Genomic DNA, 26,557 nt, shown 5'->3' with positions numbered 1-26,557 from the left:
CTAATATTCTTAGGGGTAAGAAAGAAAAGAAAAGATCTAGCAGAGCAGACTGCTCGACAATGATACTAGATGACATCTCAAACTCCCTGAATGCCGGCGGCCTTATGCCCAATCTCAATGCTATGTACGTATTGATATGTATCGGGGAAACCCAGCATTCCTTGTACTGTACAAAGAGTACTATACATTCTGTCAAGAACTGTACTATTTGTACATACATGCACACCATATTAACATCAACATGTATGATAACATGTCGCAACTCTCTGCCTAACGTCCTGGCCGAAAAATGAAAGGAAAAGGGGGAACAAAAGGGGAACATAATGAATCTTTGCGTGGCTGATTGATTGCTGGGAGAGTCGACTTCGACGCCCACATACACCTGCCTGCAAAGTGAGTATGAAAGAGTGCTGTCCCAACCACAAACAAATGGACACAGCATGTTGATCTCTCCAACAGGAAAAACACAACAGAGGTGGAGGAACAACGTTAAATGACCAGGCCTCACCCTCCCAAACTCAAGGGCAAAGAAGAAAGCAAAGGTGAAGAAATTGATAGCTAATAGTCATGAAACAACTCTGAAATGTCAAGTGCACAGTCGTTTTCAATTGATTTCCCGGAGAGAACGCTATTTCTGTAAGTAAAAGGCGCCCCAAGGTCCAGAAAATTCCGAGGCAGGAAATCTTCAATTGAAATATCTTTCTTCGGAGAATAGGAAACAAAAAAACGCCGTGCAAATGCTTTCATTGCGCTCCCTTCGTGTCATCGTAGGATCGGTAGACGAAAATGGACTCCCGCATCAAAGAATAATCATCATCCTGTAATAAATCCATTGCCAACTTTTTGTCCATATAAAACCCGGTTCTCCTTTGAAGCTTTCTATTCTGCTCCAGTAAAATGTCTATGAGCGAATCCTTGCATATAAACGCCGGTGTCCGTTTTGTCAGGAAATCCCACGTTCTTGCGCTGTAATGAATCGAAGAGAGAAAAGGAATGCCAATGCCAATTTGTGTTCATGGTGAGCCGGCAAATCCAATGTCAGAGTCGCTTCCCATCATTGAATTATCCTCCCACGCATCTGAAGGGAAGTCAGATCCTGACAGAGAAAGGAACAACGCGCGTTAACCACTGGGCAGAGAAATCACTTAAAAGAGAAAAAAAAAAAAAAACATCAATACGTACCAGATATAAACTCTTCGGGTACATCCACTGTCATCTGTCCAACTGATGCGAGGATGCCTATGTCAGGTTTGTTTAGTTAAACGACTTCAGTGTTTTCAAACGGAGAAAGATCTTACTCGATGCCTGCTGAAGAAATTCCAAGTCTTCCTCGTTCTCGTTCTCATCGAAGTACGTTTCCGTGCAATGATTGACCACAAGAGTGATAGGTTCGAGCAATCGAGCATTGATAGTCAGTGGAGACGATACTCCTCCAAGATACAAAGCCTGTAACTTCTCAAGACAAGCTTGTGCAAGTCCTCTACCAATTTTCTGGTAATACTGACGATGTGGTTCTGGCAACTCTTCGTCTTCCTTTGAAAATATGAGTTGTTGCAGGAACTCGTATACACCAGTTCGAACCGTCTGATCCTCAAATAGGAGAAGGCAAGGACCCCATTCTGGAGTGCGTTCAAGCACAAGACACCAGAACCAGGCGTCATCCTGTCCGATCTTATTATTTTGTATTTCTAGAAGTCCTCGTAAGAACCCGATAAATTCCGCACCAGCATCATCAAGAGTCTCGACGCTTTTAATAGCGAAATCCACAAGCCCTAGAATTCTTTCGGCATCTGGCGCAAATTCACAGAACACCAGTGTTGCTTCAAGGAATGGCACGATGAGCGCTGAAGGTTCAGACGCTAGCCCTTCCTCTATAGCCTTGTAGACGCTGTCCAGGAGCACATTGGGAGAAGGCAACTCGACAAGAAGCCTGAGAATCTGCCTGGTCACGGCTGGGTTCGCCTGCTGCTCAATAATTTTCCTCACAATAGCCAATTCTTTGTGCCGCCCAAGAGGACAGATCAAGTCAGCTTCTTCTACCGACATAGAAAATTTTCCGTTTTGGTTTGTCCGTTGTTGCATCTCAGCTGATGGAGGAAGGCTCCAGTCAATATAATTGAAAAGGAAATAGAGCAACTCCATGAGCTTGAACAGTGAAAATTTTCGCCCTTTTTCGATCAGCCGAAAGTAGTTTGAATAGTGGCATTTCAGTTTCTTACTATCCCCTTTGTCCAGCCAGATTATCTCCAGGCACTTTAGCATGAATCCATGGTCCAGAATTACTTCAACCTCAAATTCACCAAACTTGGCAATGCTCAAGATGAATTCAAAGTAATCATCCCACGCTCGGTAATACAGGTGGATTCCACTCCACAGATGATGAAGGTTTGTTAGAATATTTTCGAGTAAGATTGTGTATTCCTGAGAGTAGCGCGTCGCCCTGACTGGTTCCAGAGTTGGGTCAGCTAACCGATCCTTCAGACGAGCCAGGGAGGATACTAGCAACGCAGAAAATCCGGCACGAGTGACGGTATTTGGGCACTTTAGAAGGAGGTTTCGAATTCCAAACCGGCGATTCGCCGTCCATTCAAGAACCCAGAACGCGGCATAGGGATTTTCCTCGGTGGCTAGGTCGAGTTCTGCGAACAGCTGTTCCAAGGCTGGTGCCTCCTTTGTTCTCGACACAAGCTGATCCAATGCGTCTAGAGCAACGTACACTGCCGCCTTTTGGAGTTTCGAATTTTTCGCGCCCCCTGAAAGGACAGCCTTCTTGCACAGCTGGACAAGGCCAAGTATGAAGCGAGTATGATTAGGATCTAGAAGACAGTAGGCCCGAAGGAATAATTCGTTCTCCATGGCGATATGATTGCCAAGCTCCAGAGGGAGAGGTACAGTAACTGGGGTGTCAGTCAAAGACAGCTTGTACTCGGACTGGGCAACCTCCATGCTGGATACGCGTTGGTAGAAAAGCATGTACGCGTTCCAAACTTTATTAAAGCGAACTGGGCCTAAGTTCGGTCCGTGATAGGGATCATTTATGCCTCCAAAGCACAGGTCTGGGATTTTGGAAGGATCAAATCTGCTGACGTCGGCATCATTGAACTCCACCCACGAGCCAAAATTGCGGCTTGGGCGTTCCTTGATGTAGGAATAATAGTGGCCAGACTCTGCTGTACCACTATGAACTAAAACCCCAACGAGCTCGAAAATATCGGCTTCCACAGGTGCATCCGCATTGCTAAGATGTTCAACCTTGAACGGGGCCATATCAATGCGTTCCGGAAAATGAAACTCGTCATTGATTTTGCTTCTCATCATAGAGCTGACATCGAAATCAAACCTCTTCAGGTGAAAGATTAGATTGTCCGGAATATCTTTCAAACACGCCCTATCAACCGTTAGCTTGATTCGCCCCTTGAGCGCAAAAAACTGTACCTTTTAACAGCATCAACGTGTCGGTTACATGATGTGCATGAGTACTTGTTATCTGGCCACGTCGAGTCAGCTGGTTGAAACAAGCTTCAATACTGAGGAAACAAGATTTACCTCCTTGCATCATTTCTCCTTCCACATAAGCCCGCAGACTATCTTCCAAGCCACTTTTCCCCTTGATGTCGCACTGAATTGCAGAAAACGGCTCCACTCGTTCCGAGATGTGTTCACATTCCTTTGATTTGATCTGCTGGACTAGTTGACCACCATAGAAAGAGCGAAATGCTTTCTTGTCTTCCGTTGACTGGATCTGGCCTTCCCATCTGTCAAATAAAAGGTTATAGAACTCGTCGACGTCCATTTGAATAGTTATATCGATCATTTCATTTTCGAAAGTCCGAATAGCTTCTACCGTAGGAAGCGTGTCTACACTTTTCTGCCATGTGTTTTGCATGTACGCGAATAGCCTTTTCGTTTCTACTAAAAGTCTCTGGTTTGGATCTGTCTCCTCCGCTGGAACCTGCAGCATGAATTTGCGGAAGTCGATATTCATGAACAGTTGGGTAAATAGGGAGTTGAGGTAACAAGTGTTGGATAAATTCCTCAACCCGGCATATCCTTCGGGCGATCGGATTGTTTTATAACGATCGAAGACCCAACTCGGATCATAGGTATAATCTACTGCCAAAGTAAGCACAGCCATAGTACCGGTGTTCGAATGTATATGTAGCTAACCTCGTGGGATTACATCTTCCAAAATCTCGAGCATCTGCTCACAGTTCGTTTCGTCTTCGCAAAGCAAAAGTAATACATTGTAAATCTCCTGGCGAGTTTCCGTGTGCATCACTGGTATAGCTGGCTCAATGACCTCGGTATCGATTTGCTCTGACAAATCAGGAAATAAATAGGTCGCGAAGAGCTGGTCCATGAGATCTCTAGTTCATAGTTAGTAGGGAATAATAGATTGGGATAGGCCTAACACAAGACTACCTGGTGTCTACTATGATGCTCTTTGGCTGCGAAAGCTCCATGCACTTTTTCAAGAGGTGTGCAAATCCTAAAACAATGCAGTCCATGGGTTCCCGCCCAACAAACTAGAACATATTAATCGTGGGCCAAAAAGGGGGAGATTGAAGGTCAACTCACCTCATGACTTCGATGGCAAAGAAGAACATTTCCCCACTGCTTCAGATAATCACCGAAAACTAAGTCCTCGGGTGACAAGCTTCCTACCGTCTGAAAAACAACCAAAGCGACCTCAAAGAATTGCTGAGCAGTCCGAGGAAATTCGATACTCCGGGGAATCAACGAAGTGAGAGATTTCCACAGAGTCCCTACAATATCAATCCCGGTGGTTGTTTCTAGCTTTTCAGAGAGTCCTAGTTCCTTCGGAGAAGCTTTTGATGACTGCTTTTGCTGCGGTGACATGCCGCATAGGGCAAAAATGATCCCTGCAATGTCTTGGCGAACAGCAGGTCTGGGATCACGTAGCAGGAGAGTCAACACGATATCATCCATGTCGGTATTCTGTTTGAATATTTCCCAAACTCTTTTATCATGCATTGAAGCTTCTAATAGGGCAGCAAATGAATTTGATATCAATTTTTGAAGTGGAAATTCGGCGAGTGGGAGCTGAGAACTGGTTTTCCCGAGAAACACAAATTTCAGAAGGCAGGTAACCAGTCCCGAAGGGTCATCAAAAAAGGGTTCGGAGTTGTCGGCGGTTGATTTTGCTAAGGGGAATTGTGTCAGCAGTAATGATCATCTACGAAACAGATGTCGTAGGAATACCTGTCAGTGCTGCCAGTAAGCAGTCAACAAAATTACAAGCGAATGTCAGCTTCACTAGGCTGCTATCCAAAGATTCGGACATCTCAGGGTGGAGCAAAAAGGTAGCCAAATTTTTGATAGTGCGGCTAATGAATTCTTGGTCAGGATTGGCCTGGTTCGTGTGTTACTATGTTTGCTTGTGTTTGTCAGGAAGGAGATATATCTTACTTCCAACGCTTCTTCCCTGACGCATACCATCAGGGAGCTGATAGAGTAGAGAAGTTTGTACGGCCTGTCTAGAGGAAACATCTCAGATTCCGGAGTGTCCGCGGACCGCACGAACTCTCGAACTCGTTGCTGCGGCGGGAAAAGAATCAAAAAGTCAAATATCTAGTATTGTTGTTAGCCAGCCATCCACTTGAAAAATAAGTGTTCAGGTCGTACTTCTTTCGACAATCTTTCATCCAGGTTCAAGAACTCATAGAGATCGTTGAAATGTTTCAGCACTTCTGAGTCAACCAGAGTCAGAGATTGCCTCCTGCCGCCAAACGAGCCTTCAAGTGCATCGAAATTTTTCCTAACAATAAGCAGTCCCGTCGATGGAAGTTTCAGGTCACGCAAAGTGCGATTACCGTTTCCTACTAGATCAAGGAATCGTCCGCCAGTAATCAAAGTAAACTTCGAGAATCCAGTTAGACGAGCGATGCGCTGCGATAATTCGGACAAGGTTGCAAGATCTCCGGTGCGAAGAGTACGGATCTGCGTTTGCGAGTTTCCATTGAATGCCTGATATGAAATTTGAATTATTTCTCCTTTCATCTCCTCATTCCTCAGCGGTAATATTGGTGGACTGCTTTGGGGGGGAGTATACTGGGGCCTGGTCCGTAAGCCGTGGAGCAGCTGCTTTAAGAAGAGTAGAGAACGACTGAACTTCAGCTCCTCCATCCGCGACTCATCTGAGGACGGAACAATCACCATAGCCTCATCTTCTCCACTAGCAGGTCCGTCGGTGAAAGTCTTGAGCTTGTTAGCAGCTTCTCTAAGCTGATCAACACAGCGATCAACCAGGGACACGTGTGTCACCTCCGCTGCCGATCTTGGGGCTTTGCGTATTAGCGGATGGTCGAGGTAAATCTCGATAGCAAAATTGATAGCTCTAATTCCAATATCAACCGATGGTGCGGTGAGAATGATATGCCAAATACGATCCATCCCAGGCACAGCTATGACTTCGTGCGTTTCAAGGACTGGGCCCTCGTGAAATCGAATGTCGTAACTGACGGCTTGTTCTGCAAAGGAGAGAATATCCGCAGTGAAGTCGTCTGGCAAAATGCGGGGAAGATATTCATTCATGCATCGTTCCAGGAACGGATTCTTTTTCCCACAGCGGGATGCACACCTCGACAATATGTCCCAGGCGAAGCTTCGATTTTGATCGCCGATTTTTTTTGAAGAGAAAAGGCTATCCCACAACTTATCAGCTAAATCTGCACTGACGGTTTCTGGAACTTTCTCCACAATTCGCTGAAGGAGTTGAATTCGAGGGGTCAAATCAGGGCTCAATTCCGGTTCACTGAAACTCGAAGGATCAGAATTAAGAGCATGGGCAAGCTCTTCAATAATCAAGCTGGTAAAATCAAATTCTAATGCTAGCCGACGAATGTCCTGGGTATCAAATGGCGAAATCAAAGCAACCAGAGCGTTTATGCTTCCGACAGTGAATTCATTCATCTCAGAAATATCCTGAATGCACTGTTCAAATAGCTCCATCTTGTCACGATCGTTAATTCCGTGTTCGATCAGAAGAAAGAGATGCCGACTGGCGAATCTTTGAAGGTGAGACTTTTGTTCCGGGGAAATTTCCTGAACAGAAGTAATCTCTCGAATCAAACGGACGCACAGTCGTAGGGGCACAACATCTACAGGCGTGTAGTCGGGAGTGTTCCTCCCCCTATCCCCATACCTCATTCTAAAGGTGCTCAAGAGTTGCTCGCAATAATCTATCATTCTTGCGTCAAATCGGTTCAAGGGTAATTCGATCAGTTTCGTGCATAAATAAAGGAGAGAGGAAGAGCCCTGGGAATGCATGCTAAATGTACGAGTTAACATCGACAGAACCTCGGAAACAGTGCGTGGATCATGGCTCTCGGTTACTGTTTTCCAAATGATGTCGGTGTCTTGGTCCGTGTACGTGCCGGTAACAAGAAGAAATCCCACAATATTCCCGCTTCGAGAAATCAACTGAGGATGTGAATCAACCCCGACAATGTAGTCGACTATTTTATTGTCCTTGATAAAATTCACAAGATACCTTGTAATTGGATAATCAACTCCCGCTGGATTGCCATTGATATTGGTTTTCCAGACGTTGACAAGATCTTGTTGCATTGTATCTACCCCCAGGACACGTAACTCCATCCTTCCATCTGTGATGTACTTTTTGAGGACCTTGAACTTCCAGCCAAAATGGATAATCTGGGCGAAATCTCTAGGTGTGGTGCCCTCGGGGTATATAATTTCAAGATCCTGGCCGATCTGAATACCTAATTGGTGGTCAAACGCACAGATGTTAGAGTAGGTACAGCTGATTGCACGAAGGATGGTGTCACTGATGTCACCGGCAACCCATGCTGCTTTCTTGGAGATAAGTGCCTGGTACGTGACATCAATAGAACGAAAGAATTCGTAAGCCTGGCTAATGATCTCCACGAATGTCGATGGCTTGAACAATGCTCCATCCGCCGCGAACTTTTTGGCTTCACATCCGGATTCAACAATGTTGTGGATGACGGATAGAGCATTGGCAAAATTGGGTGCCTGTATTGGCTGATGGGGAAGCACCTCCAATATTAACTTGGCAAACTCGGCGATGACCTGAAGTGTGTTCATCTCTGGCCGACAGATAGACTCATTTATTTGAGCCAGGAGGGTTGCAACCTCTAGACCGTACTCATTCTCCATTGTCTTGTAAAATGGAATGTGCTTGGCTTGAAGAATCCAACCTAGAGGGTTCCAGTATGTCCTCGAAAGCAAGTCCAAGCGACGGTTGGGCTCCGGTGTATAGCTTCGCAGGAGTATGTTGTCCAACTGTACGATGTGGAGGGCGAGTTCTGCATAGGAGACGCAGAACCCATGCAAACACTGCCATGGGCCGTCCCCTTCATCAGGGAGAAGTTCCGCCCTACCAAGGTGTTAACCCAAGGCAAATACTTAATTTCTGGAGGTAGTCTTACTCCCGTCGCACTAGACCTTCCACTACGGCTGGAATTTCCTCCCAGAAATCACGATCTTCGACAAACGTCTCGTAAGTTATCTGATCTAGGTTGTTGACGCATTGATCGAACCACTGCTTGACGGCTACGAAAAAGGGTGTAGCGCGCAGATGGCCTATGAATGGGGCACCGAATTCGGTTAGTAAGGGGTTCATAAACTGGGTGGCTGATCAGAAGCGAACCACTTACCCTTTTCAATGACGTTCCGGATGTCATCTATTACTTCTCGATTGTCAAAACTCTGTCGAACACGAGGAAATGATTCGATAGGAGAAAATTGTTCCTGAATTTGCACCACCTCTTCTACCATAGAAGGTGCCTGGAGAGCGTCCCCGAGTGATCTCCAGTTCGACGTGCTTGGGGACTGATCTATATCCTCCAGTTCGGCCACTTCGATTTTCACGCTTGGAGTCGGTGAAGGGGACGAAGTTATTGAGATCGCCTTGTTATTCTGTGTTGGTACGTCAGGAGAGGGATGGCGTTGTGGAGACGAAGGATCGTGACCTTGTGCTTCGGCGCTCGGGGTTATTGAGAGCTCGTCAGACACCGTGCCTTGTGGGTTAGACAGGACAGGAGATTTCATGTTAATTGTCACCCTGCTGGCCGGGCGGTGAGGAGACGGGAACTCTGGCGTGGAAGGGCGCGAGGTGGGAGGAAGGGGAGCAGGAGGGTTCGAGTTGGATTGACTTGGCCGATCGTCATCCCCGCCAACGGGACTGTGGGTGGACATCGCCATGGATTCAAGTGAATCGTTCCCACTGTCAAGACGAGGTCGTTTCCGGGTAGAGCGCGGGTCTGAATCTTCCATGAGTTCGTTTGGAGACAACGGAGGGTCGACTTCTTTGGAGGCAGCAAGCTGTGAGCAGCTAGATACATCTAGCGGGCAAGCTACCATGGCATCTTCCACCCACGGTCGTTATCCAGCGTATCCAGAAAACGAAATGTTCCGAGGCCAAGGGACACGGGGCTTGGGGGCACGAGTGGAATGGGCCGTCAGAAGAACCGTCCGTCGCAGCAAATATCTGAAGGAGGGAAGTCGTGCCGAATGAGCAGCCTAACGCGTCATCCAGGCATCCGGAAGACAAGTGAGGTTATTGGAATGGTGGGGGTGAAAGAAGTCAACAAGGACCAGAGTTAGATTGAAGGCACTTGGTTTCCCACGGGAATCCAAATGCTGATCACGAACTCAGCACGCACAGAAAACCAGACCGGAAAAGGGACAAACAGCAGGGGAGAGAGATCTTCAAGCTAATGTGAACATGAATGCAGCTTGACAGTGTCTGGGACTGGCATGTCTTGATGCTGTGCCGAGCCTTGTCACTTGAGAGGAACGGCAGCGAGCAGCAGCGGTGGTTGTTGGACGGTTGACCGACGAACAGGCTGCTATCCGTTTATCGGAGGAAGCACGCTGATTGGCTGAACCTCGTGGGAGCTTCCTGCTGCTCTGCTGCCTGGTTGGTCGGCGGGCAGCCAGTCAGCTGTAATATTTCGGCCCGTTACTGTACTGTAATTACGGTGATGCAGCCTTTCTTTGTGACGCTTGGCTCAGAGCTGTAATTATCAAGATGCAGGAGACATAGAGACATTGTTTTTAACTCCTCCATGGGGCCAGAACACTCCCGATATGACTGGCTGAAAACAAATCATGCTCAGCCCACACTCTATGCAGCATTCCTGAGCAGCGCGCCCAGGCAGAGGTAAATAGTAAACGCTCTATCCACCCCATCGTCCCCACATAACTACCTGTGTGTACAATGCTTCCGCAACACGGAGCCAAACTGGACTGGCTGCCCCACAGTACTCTGTACAGAGTACAAAGTGCCTGCCCTTTGATGTGAGAAGAGGGCATTTCCCCTGTATTGTGCCAGCACCCCATAGAACAGCAGAGTATGTATCTTTGTATTTTCAGTTCATATAAGGCCCAGCCAACTCTGTTGTCTCTGCTGTATTATGGAGCTGTCTTGGATCCTGGGTCCAGGACCCTGGGCACGGTTTTCGGACCCTTGCTGAAAGAGCTGGACGGGCAATCCTCCGACTCTGCCTTTCTTCATGCAAAACCTGCTCTTGGCATTTCCAGATGTGGGCAAATGTTTGCTCAAGACCCCAAGGATCTTGTTGAGTAGCTGATAGTTGTATGAGTGCCAGGAAATATTCACTTCACATGGACAAAGAGGAGTAGTTGGATGAAGCTAATGGTGCTTGGAGGTCAATATACACAGTATGCATTCCAGGTTTCAAGGGACTGTTTGCGGGAACATGCACAAGTCTTGGGCTTTTCAAATCACAGCTGACTGGTGTTCCATTATGGCCAGACTGAACACAGATAGACGATTTCTGACATTTTGAGGGATTTGTCTTTACTCCCATTTCACTGCTGTGGGCGGCCGTCGTACACGCGTATTTTTGTGGGGTTAACTGTCGGCCAATCATCGCCCGGAGATATTAATTTGCTTTCTGAGCTGCCAAATCCGTGCTGCGAAACTCTTCCCTCTCAGCCAACACCAAACAGCTTTTCAACTAGCAATTAGCGAAAATGGTTTCAACCTCTATGTACGGAGTAGCTAGCCCACTTTAACTGGTTGCTCTATCCAGCTAATATCTTACAGACAAGATATACCCCAAAAACACCAAGCGGTTATCTTAGACCTGCTTTGTCGGTATGGAACCGGGATGATGCGTGCCCATTCCCTATCATCCACATCATACACCCAGAAAAGACTTGCATTGAATCACTCCGTCAAATGGAAATGTGCTGTTCTGGACACAGCAAGGTGCGAATATCAGGGGCTGACTTGTCTCAGGTTGCTTACCCCTGTGGGTGAACATCGGCATGAAATTGACCCCTCACGGGGTCGCCGCTGGAAGAAGCGGAAGCGCAAGAGGAGCTCGTCCCTGGGAATCCAGACCAGGGCTTCTGTGACGCCCATTCCACCGGACATATCAAAGCACCTTACGGTGGGCTTCAATTCTACAGCTCGAGCTCTTGAAACAATGTGCAAAGTCCCATCTGCTGCTATAAACGAACCTCTTTCTGAAATGGCAACTGAGAAAATAGACCGCAAGCAAGCCGGAAAACCAAGCAAGCTTGTTGCTGTGTTTGTCTGCCGTTCCATTTTACCTGTCAGCCTCCTTGCCCCTTTGTCTTCTCTCGTTGCATCCGCATCCCAGACGCTACCCCCTGAGCAGAAAATTAGGCTGGTGTGCCTACCGAAAGGCTCAGAGACACAGTTGTCCGCAGCTGTGGGTGTTCCCAGAGTATGCATTGTTGGTGTCGCTCAATGCTCTTCTGCCTCAATTCTAGTAGAGTATGTTCGGCACAATGTACCCGCAGTGGAATTTTCCGGCATGGTATGCGATATCTACTCCACTGCTGAAGAACATCAAAATTTTCTAACACATGTACAAGGTTGGTTCTTGATATATGATACCCATCCTCAAGATACGACAGCACTATTCTTGGGCGTCCGCCATCGCGGTTTCTATACGGCGGAGAATTCTTGCAGGATTTCCAGCTGCAACATGAAAGGGCGGGATGTCCTATGGTTATGAGTATCGGAGCAGCATATCCGGACGGCGATGCTACAGACAGGACATACCTTAGTAACAACACTGCCAGCCCCAACTGTGACCCCTTTTCCAATGGTGACTCCGGGCAAAATGACCACATTACCTCCGATCCAGCAATCTTCCCCGATATGGATTTCACTTCCTAGCTCTGGCCCTTTCGTTCCATTCCTGAGTGCCGGGTCCAGGGGGTGAGTTCCACTATAGAGGTTTACACAGGGCCCTAACAGCGTTCTAGCCCCAATTGTTATCGGGCAGGTGTCGATTATCACGCAATTGAAGTTGACAAAAACACCCTTTCCAAGCTTCACGTTGTACCCATAATCTGTCCGAATGGGAGCCTCGACCCAAGGATCATCTTCGAAGAGCCGAGCGTCAGCTACAGGATCTTCCGCCGGAGGTGGCATGGGGCGTTCATCTTGGACGATGCTACACTAGTCAGTATTTCTGATACCAGTCAGATCGAGACTCGGGGATAACGTAAACCATGATGGAAAACGAAAGGAAAAAAAGAGAGAGATTGAGATAATAGGCTCTTATCGCATACAGAATGGTAGGATACTGCAAAGAACATATTAATAGCCTTTGGCTGTAAAACTACTCACTCTCTCCAAAGCTGCACCCGTCGTCGTCGAGATACATCGCCGGCATTGTTGAATCTATCACAAGCGCTTTTACATCGCGCCCTCTCCGCCTCTAGATCCGGGGTGAAAGCATGGTACAGCTCACCCCGGAGCATCTTGTCCTTTTCAGATAAGCCCTGTTTCTCAGCCATGACGAATCGACCCGCCTCTTCTGGACTTCCTCGCACTGGTTGCGACCTGGCGAGAGATTGCGGCTGCTTGCGACGCCGCTCAGCCTCACGTCATCAATCCGGCTGACTAATTTCCCGTCCATGTGGGGTTCATCTCGCTAAGCCAAATTCGGCCACCAAACCTTAAATTTGCTCGTCGCGGCACTGCGTTCAGACAGCTTCATTTTCGTTGCCAGGAGACAACAATAGCATATTGTTCTCTAATTTGTCGTTTCTTTGTGTCAAGCTATCATGCCAAAATTCTCTGAAATATTTGCCAGTAGGGAGCATTTGCCCCCTTTCTTTGTCTGAATGTAGATTACATGTTTATATCTGCTTTGCTGACAGCCTCACTGCTGTTCGTTCACTCTTGCTTCTGGAGTGTTTTCAACTTATCAGCCAACAGGGCCAATTGAACATACAACGACGATTCACAATGGACTCAGTAGCGTCTTTTTCTTCTAGATTTTCTCCATTGGATGAGTTTCCCACACCAGGGCTTGACGGGCAACCCCGTCCGGATTACCGACCTTACCGCCCGACCGCGAATGGTCCAACTAAGTCTCGAGTTATCGACCCCGCATATCTTCCAGGCGGAGAAAAGTCCCTCTCCGGTATCTCCATTCGTTCGTTTCTCCTTGGCCAGGCTGCAGGCACTTGTGTCGTCCTCACCGTGTTACTTTACACATTTTCCAATCCATTATGGCGCGTTCCTTTCTTCGTCACATCGTTGGCCCTATTCCACTTTCTTGAATACTATATCACTGCCCGTTATAACAACTTGTTCGCAACGGTCACCGCTTTTCTCTTGACTCAAAACGGAGCCGCCTATAATATCGCCCATGGGTCTGCAGTTGCAGAGTGCCTGCTTGCTCATCTATTCCTCCCCGACGGCTATTTTGAATGGACGGCTGCGATATTTGGTGGCATAAAATATCAGGTGTTGGTGGGACTGGTGTTGATGGTAGTTGGCCAAATTGTTCGGTCATTGGCGATGGCACAGGCAGGCGTTAGTTTCACTCATACTATTCAGCATCATCGCAGGGAGGAGCATAGCTTGGTGAAGGAAGGGATTTACAGCATTTTCCGACATCCAAGCTACTTCGGATTCTTCTGGTGGGGTTTGGGGACGCAAGTGGTGTTGGGAAATGCTGTATGCTTTCTAGGTTATGCCGCTGTGCTCTGGGAGTTCTTTTCTTCTCGGATTCGAAGTACGTTTTCATCCATGATTATGGCTAGAGGAAAGAATGCTGACTACTTGCCCGATGTAGAGGAGGAGATGCTATTAATCAAGTTCTTTGGTAAAGAATACGTTGAGTATCGAAGCAAAACCTGGGTTGGAATTCCAGGCATACGCTGACTTATTTCATCTTCGTACTGATTCTCATATTGACTCCGTTTAAGGTCATGTTCGTCTGGCAAGAACAAATTATGTTCTATGTTCATATTTTTGGAACCAACTAAACCCACAGGGTCTAGAAAGGAGGTGATTCCATATCAGAGATATTCCCTCCCTGTTGACTCTGTTTATCATATATGTTTCGCTCCTCTCCAAGCTTGTTTTTTTACTGGAAAGTGATGGGGTGTACATGGCTGCAAATCAACGCAATCATAGGTTCATCCATCTATATCAGCCTTTGTTCCCCTAGTTTCCTAAGCGCTTCGTGACTACATTACCTCTTCAGTGCTCTTGACGACGTAATCATCAATTGCCCAACCATATGACTCCAGCACTTTTTATATCAGGAAACACTATGGCTCTCCTTGATATAACTTCCTTCTCATGGATAGTCTCCTCTTCTACCCCCACAGCAACTTTCTTTGATGATTATTCTTATCAGCCATTCAGCATATCAATTCCCTGCATATCTATCTTTTGGCCTGCCTGATTCAGCTATCTTCTTACCCATTCGCCCTATTCTCTACTTAACCACCAATGTGCCACATTCGCAAGCACCTCCACAAAATCTGCAGATGCCAAACAGACTACATTTACCTCTGCAGCACCTTCCAAGTCCCACCATGTCCTTCATATCCAGCTGCAGACTCCCGATTTGTTCAAGTTCGAAACTCCATTTTCGTCGTCGACATTCTATCGCGCTGTCCCAATCTCGACATGTATCCAGACATCGTGGATCCATATCCATGCTCCAAGCATCAACACCTTCTAGAAGAATATCCAGCGCTCATTCTAGGCCCACCGCTGACAGATGGTCGACATGGTTTCGCCAACGAAAGTTCAGGGGAATCCGCAGAACAAAGATGTAAATCAAAAGAAAATGACAATCCGAGCATTGACTCCAAGCACACTTCGGAAACGTCAGGCAAATGGCAACGTTCAGGACTCCGAAAATTGGGACGGCGACAAGACAATGAGTCTCTGCCAGACGATCGCGCCAGCGAGAAGAGGAAATGTTCGGGAGTTCGGAATCTTTGGGGATTGCTGGATCCCTAAACGAGAAATAGACATACTACATCCGCTGCGAGAATACCTTGGAAATAAAGCGGACGTCGAGGAATGGCAGCATGATTTATCCCCATACCATGACTCCTATCCGGCCTTTCGTTTGTGTCTTTATCGAGTCTAGGCGAGCGAAAGTGCGCTTTGGTTCAAGCTGAGGAGACAGGCCATATGGCTGGAGTTTCCCAGATATGCAGCCAAACCGATGGCCGAAAAGTTATCTAAAGATCATCGACAAATGGCTTTATCAAGGAAGTGAAAGCTACTTAGCAAGGAGCAAAAGTTTGGTCATATCCCTTTCTTGGTATCTTGGACATAATAAATACAAATAGTCGATCCACATTAGATTATTTCGACCTCACAGCTTGTTTTCCCTTGGTTCAGGCTCCCCAGTGCCTAGGGCTCCGCTCATGTATGGAACTTGGACATCTTCCTCTGCTCCAAAAAGTACCTTCTCTCTCCCTCCTCTCGTACTCCACCACGTAACGCAAAAGTAGGCCCTCTCAACATCCATCTCCCCACTGCTCAGCGCGTCCCAAAGCCTTTCTTGACACGTGCTTCGCATGGTACGGTCTTCAATTTGGCTTATCAAATGGGCAGCGAGATTAAGCCATTCTTCTAGTGTGTCAACCCGAAGGTAGCATAAACAGTCAATTATAGTTAGTGTAAGGACCGCTTGTTCGGAGAGAAGGGGTTCCTCGGTGGATGTGGAATCAACTGCGGAAGTTGGGTGAGGGAGAGGAGTCGTTGGGCCCGTTAATGCCCTGTCGTAGAGAAGCTGCAGAAGGATTGACGGGAGTAAGGGTTGGCTATTTGCTAATGGTGAAGGAGGGGCGGTGATCTGAAGGATTGTTTTAAATGCAAGTCTGAATTGTCTCGCAGAGAGGTTCTGAGGGAAGACCTATTCAAATTGGTTATCAAAAATAAACATAAATTGTAAAGAATCAGTACGCACATTAAACAGGGTATCAACGTAGTATGGCAGATGTTTAGCTGCCATATCGGCGCTTTTTGGCGCCGCAAGGACGGCTAGAACGACGCTGTGAGCAGCTTCGAAGATCTCTAGGAGGTTGTTATTACCGCCAGCTGCGAGATAAGGCAGCGCTGCAGATACTAATAAACGTTCATTGACATCCGGAGTGAGGATAAGCGTGAAATGTTCGGCAGTATTCAAGAAAAATAAATCCAGACACCTGTCCACTGGATGAGCCGGAATTTGACCATTGTCTGAGGGTCGAATATTTTCTAAGAATTCTTGTGCGAGTGCGGGATATTGTGACAGGATGTCAAGGGAGGTGAGGTTAACAAAAACGAGCTGGGAAGACGAGTTATGCCCTAATCGGCTCGTTATGAAAAAGAGATTTCGGAGAATTTGGAGAGTTTTGGAGGCGAGGTAAGGCGCATCTATATCTGTTAGCCACCGCACAGACGAAGTATTGCAGACGTCTTACATCTATCAGCGGCTAACACCGGGTCGTTTAGCACTCTGCCCATGGCAGCTCGGAGCACAATGACCATAGAAAACAAAGAGGTCTTCAAGAGCCGCCACAGCGTAGGCAGTGTTGATTTCAGGGTGATTTCATCCAAGAATTCGGCCTCTTCTGACATGTCAACCTCCGATAACTTATTCTGACGCCATTGGACAAGAGCGGTGCGAGAATATTCAAGTAAAAGGTCCACCAATTCTGCGATTAGAGCCTGATTACTGGCATTATCGACAGAATGCGCTATCAAACGGGAGAGTGGACCAAGAGAGGTAATAAGCGGCCTCGATAGGATGGTATTAACCTGACAGAAAGTCGGTGAACTTTCGACCCAGGCAAACTTCTTATTACCGATCTCGCGAACGTCCTGGTCGATGGCGCCTAGAAAATATCCTGAGCTAAGACCTTCTTCGGAGAAAAAGGCGGAGTCAACTAGGATAGGAAGAAGGATATCGTAATCGATCTGGCTTCGCTCCCAATCGGACAGCAACTCAAATGTATAGTTTAAGACTAGGACATTGGCGTGTGCCGCTACCTTCGGATTTTCTTCCAGTTCTGCCAACGAAAGTTGTAGCCCCTTGATCAGTGCCGATTCAAGTTTCTTTCTCCAGTGCAACGACAAACCCTGGCGATTCTGGCCTTCGAAGCCCAGCAACACTCCGCCAATGAGGAGGAGATGTCTCCAACGTGGGGACTTGTCATCTGCGCCGTTGACCACGGCCTTCAACCATTCTTCTCGCTCAAGCCCGCGCCGCTGGAGATATGGTGGTTTTGGGTTACTGGACGATTCATGTTGTACGATTGTAAACGCTGCGCTATTGAAGACTCCAATCAGCCTGCGACAGGTCTGGAGATCGACCTGCCCTTCCCACAAAGCCGGACAGCAGAGTAGTTGCGACGACAACAGCGATACGTTCAGGGGATTCTTAAGAAGGGACAAGAGGCCGGTTGCTGACGGTAATAATCTGGTGTGCTCATGTTAGTATCGGGGTGATGAGACGAGATGAGGGAGCTTAAATTACCTGTACGCATCTTCAGGCACGGAAGCAGTCTGCAGGGATCGCAGGAGCGTTGCGAGAGATCTCTCAGTACCCATCGTGCAATTTTGTTTCAAGCCATCTGTCCCATCGAAACTGGAGAGCGGTAATCCTTATGGCAGCTCGCGGGACCATTGAACCGACGAAGCGCAGACATGCACATCGGCGGCCAGGAGGTGATGCAAAAAGCTGCCGAGGTCCAGAACGCTGCATCACGTGATCGATTCTTGACGTAACCAACCCATTCTCCCTGCCAATTCTGGACCTGTTCTCCTGAGCGACGTTCGCCTTTCTCGGCGGACGGAGAGCCCAGCAGCTCCTGGTGACGATGTTTGTACCGGGCGATTATAGCGTTCCGCCGTTTCCTTCTCTCTATACTCCCCTCGGCCCCTCCCGCGATGAAGCCAAATACCTGGTGTTTACTGGCGATATGTGGCGGTTTACGCTCTTCTGGACACTGATACTCTACTCCGGTGTTCATATCGCCGCAGCCGCATGTGTCGTGATAACACAATGGCATAGTTGGAAGGTTATATGGGCAGTACCTGTCTTTTATATTCTGATTGCTGGTCTGGAGGGTTTGTTAGCAGGGAGTGTTGTGGGGCTACTGTAAGGAATAGATTGATCCTCGTGCCGTAAATTTTACGGTAGCGGGATTTATAATGGCTAACGGAAACATGATCCTACAGCATCGGAGCCGTCTATGAGGCTGGGAACCTCAAAATGATCACCTGGCTACCGTTCATATGGGGCTGCATCAACACCTTAGTTCTAATCTTATCCGGTTTCTCCATACAAGGTGGACTTTAGTGCCATAAACCCGCTACAAATGCAAAGATCGGTTTTACAAAGATGTGATTATGAATGCTCAAGATACTTTGGTATCGTAACATACATGCGCCAGCCCCAAACCCGGCCTTCTCAGAAACCAACTCCGCATATTTTACACGAATGCAGCACCGTATCACTTGAACGCCTCCACATAGCCCCGACGTGCGATTTTCAAAATATATCGGCATAAATGAGATTGATCTTTAGGATCCCATGCATTGTATTTCAGGTCTATGCAGTCTATGCAGTCTCACACTTGGGCCGATCAATTCGCTACCAAAATGATGTTGCTATTTTGGTTGTTGATGCGCAGGCTGTGGCGGAAACATTTGGTTCGGGAACTGTGGAAAGTCAGGATTAGGCGGGAATGGTCCAGATATACCCGGAATGGGGAAGGGCATCTGGCCCGGGTTTTGAGGAGGAAGGAGATGCTGAGGTGGCGGAGGATGGGGTATTGCGCCGGAAGACAGCAGAGCAGCAAGGCGACCGGGGTCGATATGAGGCATGGATGAAGGTATATCGACGGGAAGCGGCGGTGGTGGTGGATGTACAGCACCAATTCCAGGAATCAAGCCCGGTAGACCGGGACCATCTGGAGGCGGCATACCCTGAATACCGGGTAACAGCGATTCAGGTCGTTTTTGATCCACCAAACCCTCAGCCTCATCCTGAATTTCTTGCTCCTCTTCTTCTCGCATCTGCCGACGACCGAATCCACGATTCCATGTCCCTTGAGCTTCGGCCGCTTCTTCGCCAATGTGAAATCTGTCTTTCAGATAGGTAGTCTCGCCAGGCCGAGTCCTAGACCAAAACCGGGTAAAGTTATCCTTGGACCCAGATGCCAAGATGTGGCCTAGAGGATGCCAATCGAGTGACCAGATGGTAGAACTGTGGGCAAACTGTATGCGATGGGCCGGGAATATCACTTGGGCAGGAGTGTTGCTGGGATCGGTAGTATCGTATGGTGCAACGGTGGGAACCTGTCCGGCTGGCAAATTGGGCTCATCCAATAGGTAGTGATATAAAGATCCGTCCTCACTTCCCGTTGATACAAGGGTACTGTGAATAGGGTGCCAGGTCAGGGAAGAAATGGGTTTCTCGTGGCCTCGGAGAATGCAGATATCTCGCATCATTCGCAGATCAAAAATGCGTCCGGTCTGATCTCGCGAAGACGTGGCGAGGAGATTATTGTTTACTCGAGAAAATTTCGTAGTTGTCACTGTATTTTTGTGACTATGGAGAGTAGTGAGACATCTTCCTGTCCTGGGGTCCCAGAACTTGACCTGGTGGTCTTTCGAGCCCGAGACGAGAAGTCCTTTAGTGGGATGCCAATCGCAGGATTTGACATCCCACCCATGACCTGCTAATACCAGTTCGCAGGCCCTTGCGTTAAAGTCGAAGATCTTCAATGTCGTGTCGTCAGAGGCGGAAAGAAACCTCGTATCATTAGGACACCATGCCAAGTCCCGGACGGCATCGTGGTGAGCATCATCTACGGTCTCAACGTTGTTAAAATTTGGTCGCCAATATTTAACGTCGCCCTTTTGACCACCAGATATCAGCCATTCATGACTATGTGACCATTCCGCCGACGTGACTCCCGCTTGGTATTGATCGTAATGGGCCTGTGGGTTGTAATCTATCAGCCGAACGTGTCACGGCCGCAGACACTTTTCAATCAAGGGATCTTACGTCCATCACTGTTTCAAAATTGAAAGCTGTACCGTTCCATAGCATGAATTCTCCGGTATGTCCACCAGTCAATAATCGTCGACCCTCAGGTGTCCATCTCACGACCGTAATTGGCTTCTTCGACTTCCCGATCGACTGATGTAGGTGCCGTACAGGAATTGTGTCTGCAGGAGAATGAATAGCGGCAAAAGGAGGGAGCATCTATAATAATAGGTATCTGTCAGCGTCTTAAGAGTTGAACCAGCTCTCTTCGGAACGTGGACAGCTGCTTACATCCACTGTATAACTCGCGCTCGGTCGCTCCCATTCTAACCGATGGCCTCCTTTGTATTTCGGTTGGCGCACACGCATCCATTGTACTAGCGACGAGCCGTAGTCCGTCACAGGTCCTGGTGTTGATTAGTACATGGGATTCAGAATCCTAACGGTCGGCTGGGGTGCTGACTTGGTCTTCGCGGTCCGAGCGGCCGGGGAATGAACGAGCTTTCTGTTGCGCCTTCATCGTAAAATGCCATCTCTGATTCCGGTGCAGTTCTCCGTGCGAAATCGCGAAGATGTGCGGTGGTGAAGAAGCGAGTCCGGTTTGATGATGCTTCTCATGAGAAAAATTGGACGTGAAATTCAACGATTGACAAAGGCAGAGCAATATTTAACAATACTATCCCGCTTTCATTGGATGATTGGACGCCATGTACGTCAAACTTCCCGCTGTTTCAATTCAGATGCAAAGGACATCGATTGATCAGCTCGACCTTGACGCCGAAAATGATCGCCACTCTTGTTAGCGCGAGCGTATCCAGCATGGAACCGAGAAAGCATAAATTAATACCTCCCCTTGCTGGCTCGGACTCCCACTCCAAAACCCCAAATTCCACCCGTGGAACTGTCGCTCCGCCTCCCGGTAAACAGTCATGATGACCTGATTTCTCGCTAGGAATGAATTCGAGCTGTCGGCGTATGATGACCACATAACACAACTTATCTTCAACATCTAGTGACTCTGCTTGAAGATCTCTCTCTTATCAGCGATGGTTGCAAGCTGCTGCAGCTCCATTTGCCCACATGCTTGGAAGCCGAGCGAAATGAAAATCTTCTCATCGCATTGCACTGTCTCTTTCGTTTTTCTCTGATTATTCACCGCTCACATTGAATATGGCTGGCCTCTCAGCCCTTTCTACTCCCTCAGCTCTTTCATGCACGAGCAGCACGTTATCCACGCCTCCAACAACCTCGGAAGAAGAATCCCCTAAAAGGCTACAGAGAGTGACGCACGGGTCGAATCGAAGAAGCAAGTATCGCCATGTCGCTGCCTATCACTCAGAAATACGACCATCATGCCTAAGCCGCGAGTCAAATGCCTCACCAAGCTTCTTTGGTTTCCGGAATCTGATGGTGATCGTGCTGAGTGAGCCTCAAATCCCCCCTCGCGCTCCCCGATGCACGTGAAAGACACTGATCAGACTCCCATCTAGTTGTTATGAATCTACGGTTGGTTATTGAAAATTTCATGAAGGTCCGCTCGATGTTTTGACCCCAGCTTGCTCGAAGCCTTTACTAACGATAGCACTAGTACGGAGTTTTGATCTGTCTGCGCTGTCACGATTATCGAAGACAAGATCTCATACTTGGAGTCCTTCTCTTCTCGCTGGTCCCGTGTCATCTCTTCATTGCGTATTTGATAGAGCTGGCCGCTGCGCAGCGAGTGAAAGAAGTAATTGGTCTCAGGAAAAAGCTTGACGGCCCCGAGGCACGGCAGCAACCAGCCGCTCAACTTGCATGGTCATATATCGCTATCGCGCACACGGTGAATGCCACTCTGTGTCTCTCGCTGACATCTTATGCTGTCTATTTTTACATCAACCACCCTGGCATTGGAACTTTGTGCGAGGTCCATGCCATCGTCGTCATGTTGAAGAATTGCTCGTATGCCTTCACAAATCGCGACCTTCGCCACGCTCTTCTGCATCCATCCCCGGAGAACAATCTCCCAAAAATATATAATAGCTGCCCGTACCCACAAAACATTACGATCAAAAACTTGACGTATTTCTGGCTGGCGCCCACCCTTGTCTACCAGCCGGTATATCCCACAACAAGTTATATTCGATGGAACTTCGTTGCAAAACGGGTTGCCGAGTTTTGTGGACTCTCCGTGTTTATGTGGATCATATCTGCACAGTACGCCTCGCCGACGCTATTGAATGCGCTCGAAAAGATCGCGTTACGAGAATGGGCGTCCATTGCAGAACGAGTTATGAAGCTGTCAACAATTTCCCTTGTGATCTGGCTTGCTGGATTCTATGCGCTCTTCCAATCATTCCTCAATGCGCTGGCGGAAGTTATGAGATTTGGTGATCGCGAGTTCTATACGGATTGGTGGAACAGTCCTAGCGTTGGTAGGTACTGGCGAACATGGAATATTCCTGTCTATCAATTTATGAAGCGACACATTTTTTCACCGCTTGTCGGACGAGGCTGGAGTCCCTTTACGGCCAGCGTAATGGTGTTCACCGTTTCGGCAGTACTCCACGAATTGGCAGTGGGAATTCCCACGCATAACATAATTGGTAAGGTCACCACTTGCTTTCGTCCCATCCTCATTTTATTTTCTTACCACCGTCTCTGACGTACCAACAGGTGTCGCATTCGGGGGTATGATGTTTCAACTTCCCCTTATAGCGGTGACTCTGCCGCTGGAAAAGATGAACAGTCAAACGGGGAAGATTTTAGGCAACGCTCTCTTTTGGTTGAGTTTCTGTCTTGTCGGTCAGCCGCTGGCAGCGCTGCTGTATTTCTTTGCCTGGCAAGCCAAGTATGGCAGTATTAGCAGAGCGGCTAAATAATTGGTGCATTGCTTTTTACGGTGGAATTCACTTGGTCGTTTATAATGATAATTCGTAACCCCGTGACTACGGAGGGTACTCCCTGATAGTTATACTCTGTGTGGGCTTGGATATGCTATGAAGCAAAGGTCGCAGATGAGTTCAAAGCAGATTATATTACCGAATGAGCTGGTCGCATGTCGGCTGTATTAGTTATTCCATGAAGAGAGATCTTGGAGTACTCTGTACTCACTGGTGCTTAGTCCATGTGAAGATCGGTAATCCTGCGCGCGCGTCGGCCTTCACCGGCTCCGGGGTGCGTTAACTTTTGTTAATTGTGCCGAACGGAACAACACAAAAGCCCGTCCGAAGCTTTCCATTTGCTGAACCAACCCTTGACTTGAGACTCCGCACAGTGGAAACTTCAAAACTATCTGTAACCCATGAAATCTTATCCCCGAGGCGCAGTGAAGGCGCCCAGGCAGCTATAAGATGACATAGTAGTTGCCTCAGCCTGGCGGATTGCAGGGGGAATAAGCTGAAATGGACAGGTGTTGATTTCAAAGCGTCTCATCTCACTCTCCAAGAAGCTTTAATATAACTCACTACGCTAGCTCCTCCATCATTAATGATTTGTGAACAACTCATTCTTTGAAGTTGGTGACTGATCCCAAGCTCCAGGAAGATCTCTCTTCATCCCCAACAGCTTTAAAAGCCCGCATAACACCAGCTCTGAGAACTGTTCAGTAACCAAACACTGACAATGGCATTGACATTCACCCTCCCGAGCGACTATGGGTATGTATTTTGCTCCTCCAAGTTCAAATGCCTCGAATTTCGTTGTTGCCCCTTTATGACCGAGACGTATTTCCCATGAATCCACGCATTTTAAGATGGCCCAATAAATATGCAATGCCTCGAATCTAACATGCGAATCTAAATATTTGCTAACCAATGTTCACAGTAACGTGGCTGCTGTCGCCCTCGGCGCAATTCCCTTCCTAGGCTTTGTGCACGGCTTTATCACGACAGGCCTTCGTCGACCTGCTGGCGTCGAGTACCCTAACGCCTACGCAACCCCAGAGCAATGTGCAAAAAACGTAATTATCCCTTCTTTCGGCCTCCATCACATTTCTTGTCCCCTTCACACCAAGAGCAGAACCTAACCCTATTCTCTTTCTACAGCCTGCAGCCTACAAATTCAATTGTGCTCAACGGGCACACGCCAATTACCTCGAAAACATGTCCCAGACCATGGTATCTATTCTTGTCGCCGGTATTAAGCATCCGCGTCTCGCAACGCTCCTCGGAACAACGTGGGTTGCTCTCAGAGTACTGTTCCTTGCCGGATATGTATATTCAGGGAAAGAGAAGGGCAATGGACGCATTATCGGTGTACCCTTCTGGTTTGTCCAAGGCGCACTCTGGGGTATTAGTTTTCTCGGGATGGGATTTCCAGGATATGACTTAATTTTGAGGAAATAGGGGCCCGAATTGTTGAAGGGTTGTCCCCTGCCGACAAATTGAGGATGTCATATATGTACATAACACAAACGATTGATGTATTTTTATCCACACGGTATAATGGCAGAGTGTTCAAGTCGAAATAAGATGGGATCTTTGTTCAAACTCGGGAGAGAGGCTCGCAAGTCGCCAATTGACTGGCCTTTGGAAGTCTTCCCCGCAACCCTCGCACCTCAACGCAAAACAAACCACCACTGAAAAAGTCGGTGTTATATCGCTCTACTGAAGCACAGCAAAACGAACAACAGCTAGACTACTCCGTGCAGGCCAATTCATCTCGCCGGGATAAATCAATCTCAGCTGATTTCTATTCATCCAGTCTGCAGCCAACATGGCCTCCAAATCACAATTCCCGTACGAAGACCGTGCGCGCGACCATCCCAATCCACTTGCACGACGATTATTCCAGATTGCGACCGAGAAACAGTCAAATGTCGTGGTCTCGGCCGATGTCACAACTACAAAGGAGCTCCTTGACCTGGCTGACAGTATGATACTTATTGATCCTCCTTCACTTTCTCAGTTTTCAAACCCGTTCGACATCCTGCCCCGCCCCCACCTCATCAATGTGCGAAATTCTGCATGCTGATAAGTAGGACTCACTGGACAGGACTCGGCCCCTACATGGTCGTTCTAAAAACTCACATCGATATCCTCGCCGACTTCTCCGCCGAAACCATAACCGGACTCCAATCCCTTTCCCAGAAGCACAACTTCCTGATCTTTGAGGACCGGAAATTCGTTGATATTGGCAACACAGTGCAAAAACAATACCATGGGGGCGCACTCCACATTTCGGAATGGGCTCATATCGTTAATGCAACCGTGCTTCCGGGCCCAGGTATCATAGATGCCCTAGCGCAAGTTGCTTCTGCACCAGACTTCCCCCACGCTTCAGACAGAGGGCTCCTGATCTTGGCGACGATGACATCAAAGGGTAGTCTTGCTACTGGTCAGTATACTGAGTTGTCGGTTGAGCTGGCGCGGAAGTACAAGGGCTTTGTCCTAGGCTTCGTGGCCAGCAGGTCCTTAGAAGGAGTTGAAACGGCTGGAAAGGCGGATGATGAGGATTTTGTCCTCTTCACGACAGGTGTTAACCTTGCTTCCAAGGGTGATGCATTGGGACAGCAGTATCAGACCCCTGAATCAGCCATTGGAGGCGGTGCGGACTTTATTATCAGTGGACGCGGGATCTATGCGGCTCCTGACCCGGTTGATGCCGCTAGGCGGTATCAAAAAGCGGGCTGGGATGCTTATTTGAAAAGAGTGGGCAGATAAAATAGAGAGGATTTTTGCTTCCTGCTCAGGATGTGGCGCGCAGCTTCAGAACGAGCCGAAATAGGGGCACCATCAGCATCTTGATGTTGATACAAGCCTCATCTATGTGTTCGATATGCCCTTAACTATTCGTATAATATTCAACTCTACCCTAAGTTGGTACCGCTGGCATAGTTAGTTCTCAAAGGGCAATGGTAATATCTACCGAACTATCTCTCTTGTCCGTTATTGGGGCTAGACAAAGCCCACAACGCCATATATCAAAAACTAACCAACATCCATATTCTCCGTACATCATTAGGCCTTTGTTCCCGAAATGCTGTTGTCGTGATTGGAAGGTTCGTTTAGGCGAAATTTTCGGTTGCTAACGGGAATTTGACTAGCTATCCCGTGCGAGCACTACGAAGACGGGACAGATACTGTTCTGGATGGCGTTGCTCTATCAGCATGGCATCAATACCTCGGGCCTAGCACATTTGCCTGGATCGGCGAAATCTAAGAGCCACGATTCGCCAAGTTCTTTTTTCTCCACGTTTCAACGACTGCTCCCTCAACAAGTTCGTTGAGGGGATGGCAGCTGTTCCAGTTGACATCTCC

The 26,557-nt window shown here is 47.9% G+C and overlaps 11 protein-coding genes across 12 annotated transcripts; 7 read left to right on the top strand and 4 right to left on the bottom strand.

Moving 5' to 3' along the window:
• Positions 1-188: 188 nt before the first annotated feature.
• Positions 189-9,793, bottom strand: D8B26_002272 (uncharacterized protein). Of its 2 annotated transcripts, XM_066123778.1 has the most exons (13): positions 8,664-9,793; positions 8,436-8,589; positions 5,647-8,383; positions 5,431-5,592; positions 5,224-5,374; positions 4,579-5,165; positions 4,423-4,526; positions 4,168-4,367; positions 3,547-4,110; positions 3,436-3,487; positions 1,299-3,388; positions 1,183-1,239; positions 189-1,096 (listed from the first exon to the last, which is right to left on the bottom strand). In XM_066123778.1, exons 1-13 carry the CDS (start codon positions 9,367-9,369, stop codon positions 1,014-1,016), a joined length of 7,647 nt encoding a protein of 2,548 aa, XP_065979853.1. In that variant the 5' UTR covers positions 9,370-9,793; the 3' UTR covers positions 189-1,013. The 2 variants fall into 2 exon arrangements, with proteins under 2 accessions (XP_065979853.1, XP_065979854.1); XM_066123779.1 differs by having other exon boundaries at positions 1,299-3,487.
• Positions 9,794-11,056: 1,263 nt separating this feature from the next.
• D8B26_002270 (uncharacterized protein) lies at positions 11,057-13,006 on the bottom strand. The gene is made up of 3 exons (XM_003066189.2): positions 12,644-13,006; positions 12,071-12,467; positions 11,057-12,011 (listed from the first exon to the last, which is right to left on the bottom strand). Exons 1-3 carry the CDS (start codon positions 12,811-12,813, stop codon positions 11,925-11,927), a joined length of 654 nt encoding a protein of 217 aa, XP_003066235.2. The 5' UTR covers positions 12,814-13,006; the 3' UTR covers positions 11,057-11,924.
• D8B26_002271 (uncharacterized protein) lies at positions 11,148-11,892 on the top strand (the record flags this gene model as incomplete). The annotated part of the gene is made up of 2 exons (XM_066123777.1): positions 11,148-11,822; positions 11,881-11,892. The coding sequence occupies 2 exons, from the start codon at positions 11,148-11,150 to the stop codon at positions 11,890-11,892; spliced, it is 687 nt and encodes a 228-aa protein (XP_065979852.1).
• A 261-nt stretch (positions 13,007-13,267) lies between the features above and the next one.
• D8B26_002269 (uncharacterized protein) lies at positions 13,268-14,191 on the top strand (the record flags this gene model as incomplete). Its single annotated transcript, XM_066123776.1, has 2 exons — positions 13,268-14,042; positions 14,103-14,191. The coding sequence occupies 2 exons, from the start codon at positions 13,268-13,270 to the stop codon at positions 14,189-14,191; spliced, it is 864 nt and encodes a 287-aa protein (XP_065979851.1).
• An 859-nt stretch (positions 14,192-15,050) lies between these two features.
• On the top strand, positions 15,051-15,419 carry D8B26_002268 (uncharacterized protein; the record flags this gene model as incomplete). Its single annotated transcript, XM_066123775.1, has 1 exon — positions 15,051-15,419. The coding sequence occupies one exon, from the start codon at positions 15,051-15,053 to the stop codon at positions 15,417-15,419; it is 369 nt and encodes a 122-aa protein (XP_065979850.1).
• A 158-nt stretch (positions 15,420-15,577) lies between these two features.
• Positions 15,578-17,907, bottom strand: D8B26_002267 (uncharacterized protein). The gene is made up of 4 exons (XM_003066187.2): positions 17,799-17,907; positions 16,744-17,741; positions 16,248-16,696; positions 15,578-16,193 (listed from the first exon to the last, which is right to left on the bottom strand). Exons 1-4 carry the CDS (start codon positions 17,870-17,872, stop codon positions 15,651-15,653), a joined length of 2,064 nt encoding a protein of 687 aa, XP_003066233.2. The 5' UTR covers positions 17,873-17,907; the 3' UTR covers positions 15,578-15,650.
• A 234-nt stretch (positions 17,908-18,141) lies between these two features.
• On the top strand, positions 18,142-18,623 carry D8B26_002266 (uncharacterized protein; the record flags this gene model as incomplete). Its single annotated transcript, XM_003066186.1, has 2 exons — positions 18,142-18,422; positions 18,503-18,623. The coding sequence occupies 2 exons, from the start codon at positions 18,142-18,144 to the stop codon at positions 18,621-18,623; spliced, it is 402 nt and encodes a 133-aa protein (XP_003066232.1).
• Positions 18,624-18,637: 14 nt separating this feature from the next.
• PFS2 (pre-mRNA cleavage and polyadenylation factor (CPF) complex subunit) lies at positions 18,638-20,851 on the bottom strand (the record flags this gene model as incomplete). Its single annotated transcript, XM_003066185.2, has 4 exons — positions 18,638-20,269; positions 20,337-20,537; positions 20,610-20,725; positions 20,782-20,851. 4 exons carry the CDS (start codon positions 20,849-20,851, stop codon positions 18,935-18,937), a joined length of 1,722 nt encoding a protein of 573 aa, XP_003066231.1. The 3' UTR covers positions 18,638-18,934.
• A 344-nt stretch (positions 20,852-21,195) lies between these two features.
• On the top strand, positions 21,196-23,388 carry D8B26_002264 (uncharacterized protein). Its single transcript, XM_003066184.2, has 4 exons — positions 21,196-21,741; positions 21,809-21,849; positions 21,907-22,903; positions 22,974-23,388. Exons 1-4 carry the CDS (start codon positions 21,489-21,491, stop codon positions 23,177-23,179), a joined length of 1,497 nt encoding a protein of 498 aa, XP_003066230.1. The 5' UTR covers positions 21,196-21,488; the 3' UTR covers positions 23,180-23,388.
• Positions 23,389-23,619: 231 nt separating this feature from the next.
• Positions 23,620-24,769, top strand: D8B26_002263 (uncharacterized protein). The gene is made up of 3 exons (XM_003066183.2): positions 23,620-23,956; positions 24,123-24,258; positions 24,344-24,769. Exons 1-3 carry the CDS (start codon positions 23,922-23,924, stop codon positions 24,641-24,643), a joined length of 471 nt encoding a protein of 156 aa, XP_003066229.1. The 5' UTR covers positions 23,620-23,921; the 3' UTR covers positions 24,644-24,769.
• A 154-nt stretch (positions 24,770-24,923) lies between these two features.
• Positions 24,924-26,170, top strand: URA3 (orotidine 5'-phosphate decarboxylase). Its single transcript, XM_003066182.2, has 2 exons — positions 24,924-25,170; positions 25,293-26,170. Exons 1-2 carry the CDS (start codon positions 25,014-25,016, stop codon positions 25,958-25,960), a joined length of 825 nt encoding a protein of 274 aa, XP_003066228.1. The 5' UTR covers positions 24,924-25,013; the 3' UTR covers positions 25,961-26,170.
• Positions 26,171-26,557: the final 387 nt, after the last annotated feature.

Source organism: Coccidioides posadasii, chromosome 1, assembly GCF_018416015.2.
Source record: "Coccidioides posadasii str. Silveira chromosome 1, complete sequence".
In the NCBI taxonomy this organism is placed as follows: Eukaryota; Fungi; Ascomycota; class Eurotiomycetes; order Onygenales; family Onygenaceae; genus Coccidioides; species Coccidioides posadasii.
Note: the sequence above shows the minus strand (reverse complement) of the source record. Positions and strands in the feature narration are given on the sequence as shown.

Coding starts and splice junctions, on each gene's coding strand:
- D8B26_002272 (XM_066123778.1), bottom strand. CDS start 9,369: ATGGTAGCTTGCCCGCTAGATGTATCTAGCTGCTCACAGCTTGCTGCC. Junction 5,166..5,223: donor CTTACTGGCAGCACTGACAG/GTATTCCTACGA, acceptor AATTCCCCTTAG/CAAAATCAACCGCCGACAAC. Junction 4,527..4,578: donor TTTGCCATCGAAGTCATGAG/GTGAGTTGACCT, acceptor AATATGTTCTAG/TTTGTTGGGCGGGAACCCAT.
- D8B26_002270 (XM_003066189.2), bottom strand. CDS start 12,813: ATGGCTGAGAAACAGGGCTTATCTGAAAAGGACAAGATGCTCCGGGGT. Junction 12,468..12,643: donor CGGGTGCAGCTTTGGAGAGA/GTGAGTAGTTTT, acceptor TGACTAGTGTAG/CATCGTCCAAGATGAACGCC. Junction 12,012..12,070: donor CTGGCAGTGTTGTTACTAAG/GTATGTCCTGTC, acceptor TCATAACCATAG/GACATCCCGCCCTTTCATGT.
- D8B26_002267 (XM_003066187.2), bottom strand. CDS start 17,872: ATGGGTACTGAGAGATCTCTCGCAACGCTCCTGCGATCCCTGCAGACT. Junction 17,742..17,798: donor GTGCCTGAAGATGCGTACAG/GTAATTTAAGCT, acceptor TGAGCACACCAG/ATTATTACCGTCAGCAACCG. Junction 16,697..16,743: donor GGTGTTAGCCGCTGATAGAT/GTAAGACGTCTG, acceptor TAACAGATATAG/ATGCGCCTTACCTCGCCTCC.
- D8B26_002264 (XM_003066184.2), top strand. CDS start 21,489: ATGGCTGGCCTCTCAGCCCTTTCTACTCCCTCAGCTCTTTCATGCACG. Junction 21,742..21,808: donor TCTGATGGTGATCGTGCTGA/GTGAGCCTCAAA, acceptor ACTCCCATCTAG/TTGTTATGAATCTACGGTTG. Junction 22,904..22,973: donor TCCCACGCATAACATAATTG/GTAAGGTCACCA, acceptor ACGTACCAACAG/GTGTCGCATTCGGGGGTATG.
- D8B26_002263 (XM_003066183.2), top strand. CDS start 23,922: ATGGCATTGACATTCACCCTCCCGAGCGACTATGG. Junction 23,957..24,122: donor ACCCTCCCGAGCGACTATGG/GTATGTATTTTG, acceptor CAATGTTCACAG/TAACGTGGCTGCTGTCGCCC. Junction 24,259..24,343: donor CAGAGCAATGTGCAAAAAAC/GTAATTATCCCT, acceptor CTCTTTCTACAG/CCTGCAGCCTACAAATTCAA.
- URA3 (XM_003066182.2), top strand. CDS start 25,014: ATGGCCTCCAAATCACAATTCCCGTACGAAGACCGTGCGCGCGACCAT. Junction 25,171..25,292: donor GCTCCTTGACCTGGCTGACA/GTATGATACTTA, acceptor CTCACTGGACAG/GACTCGGCCCCTACATGGTC.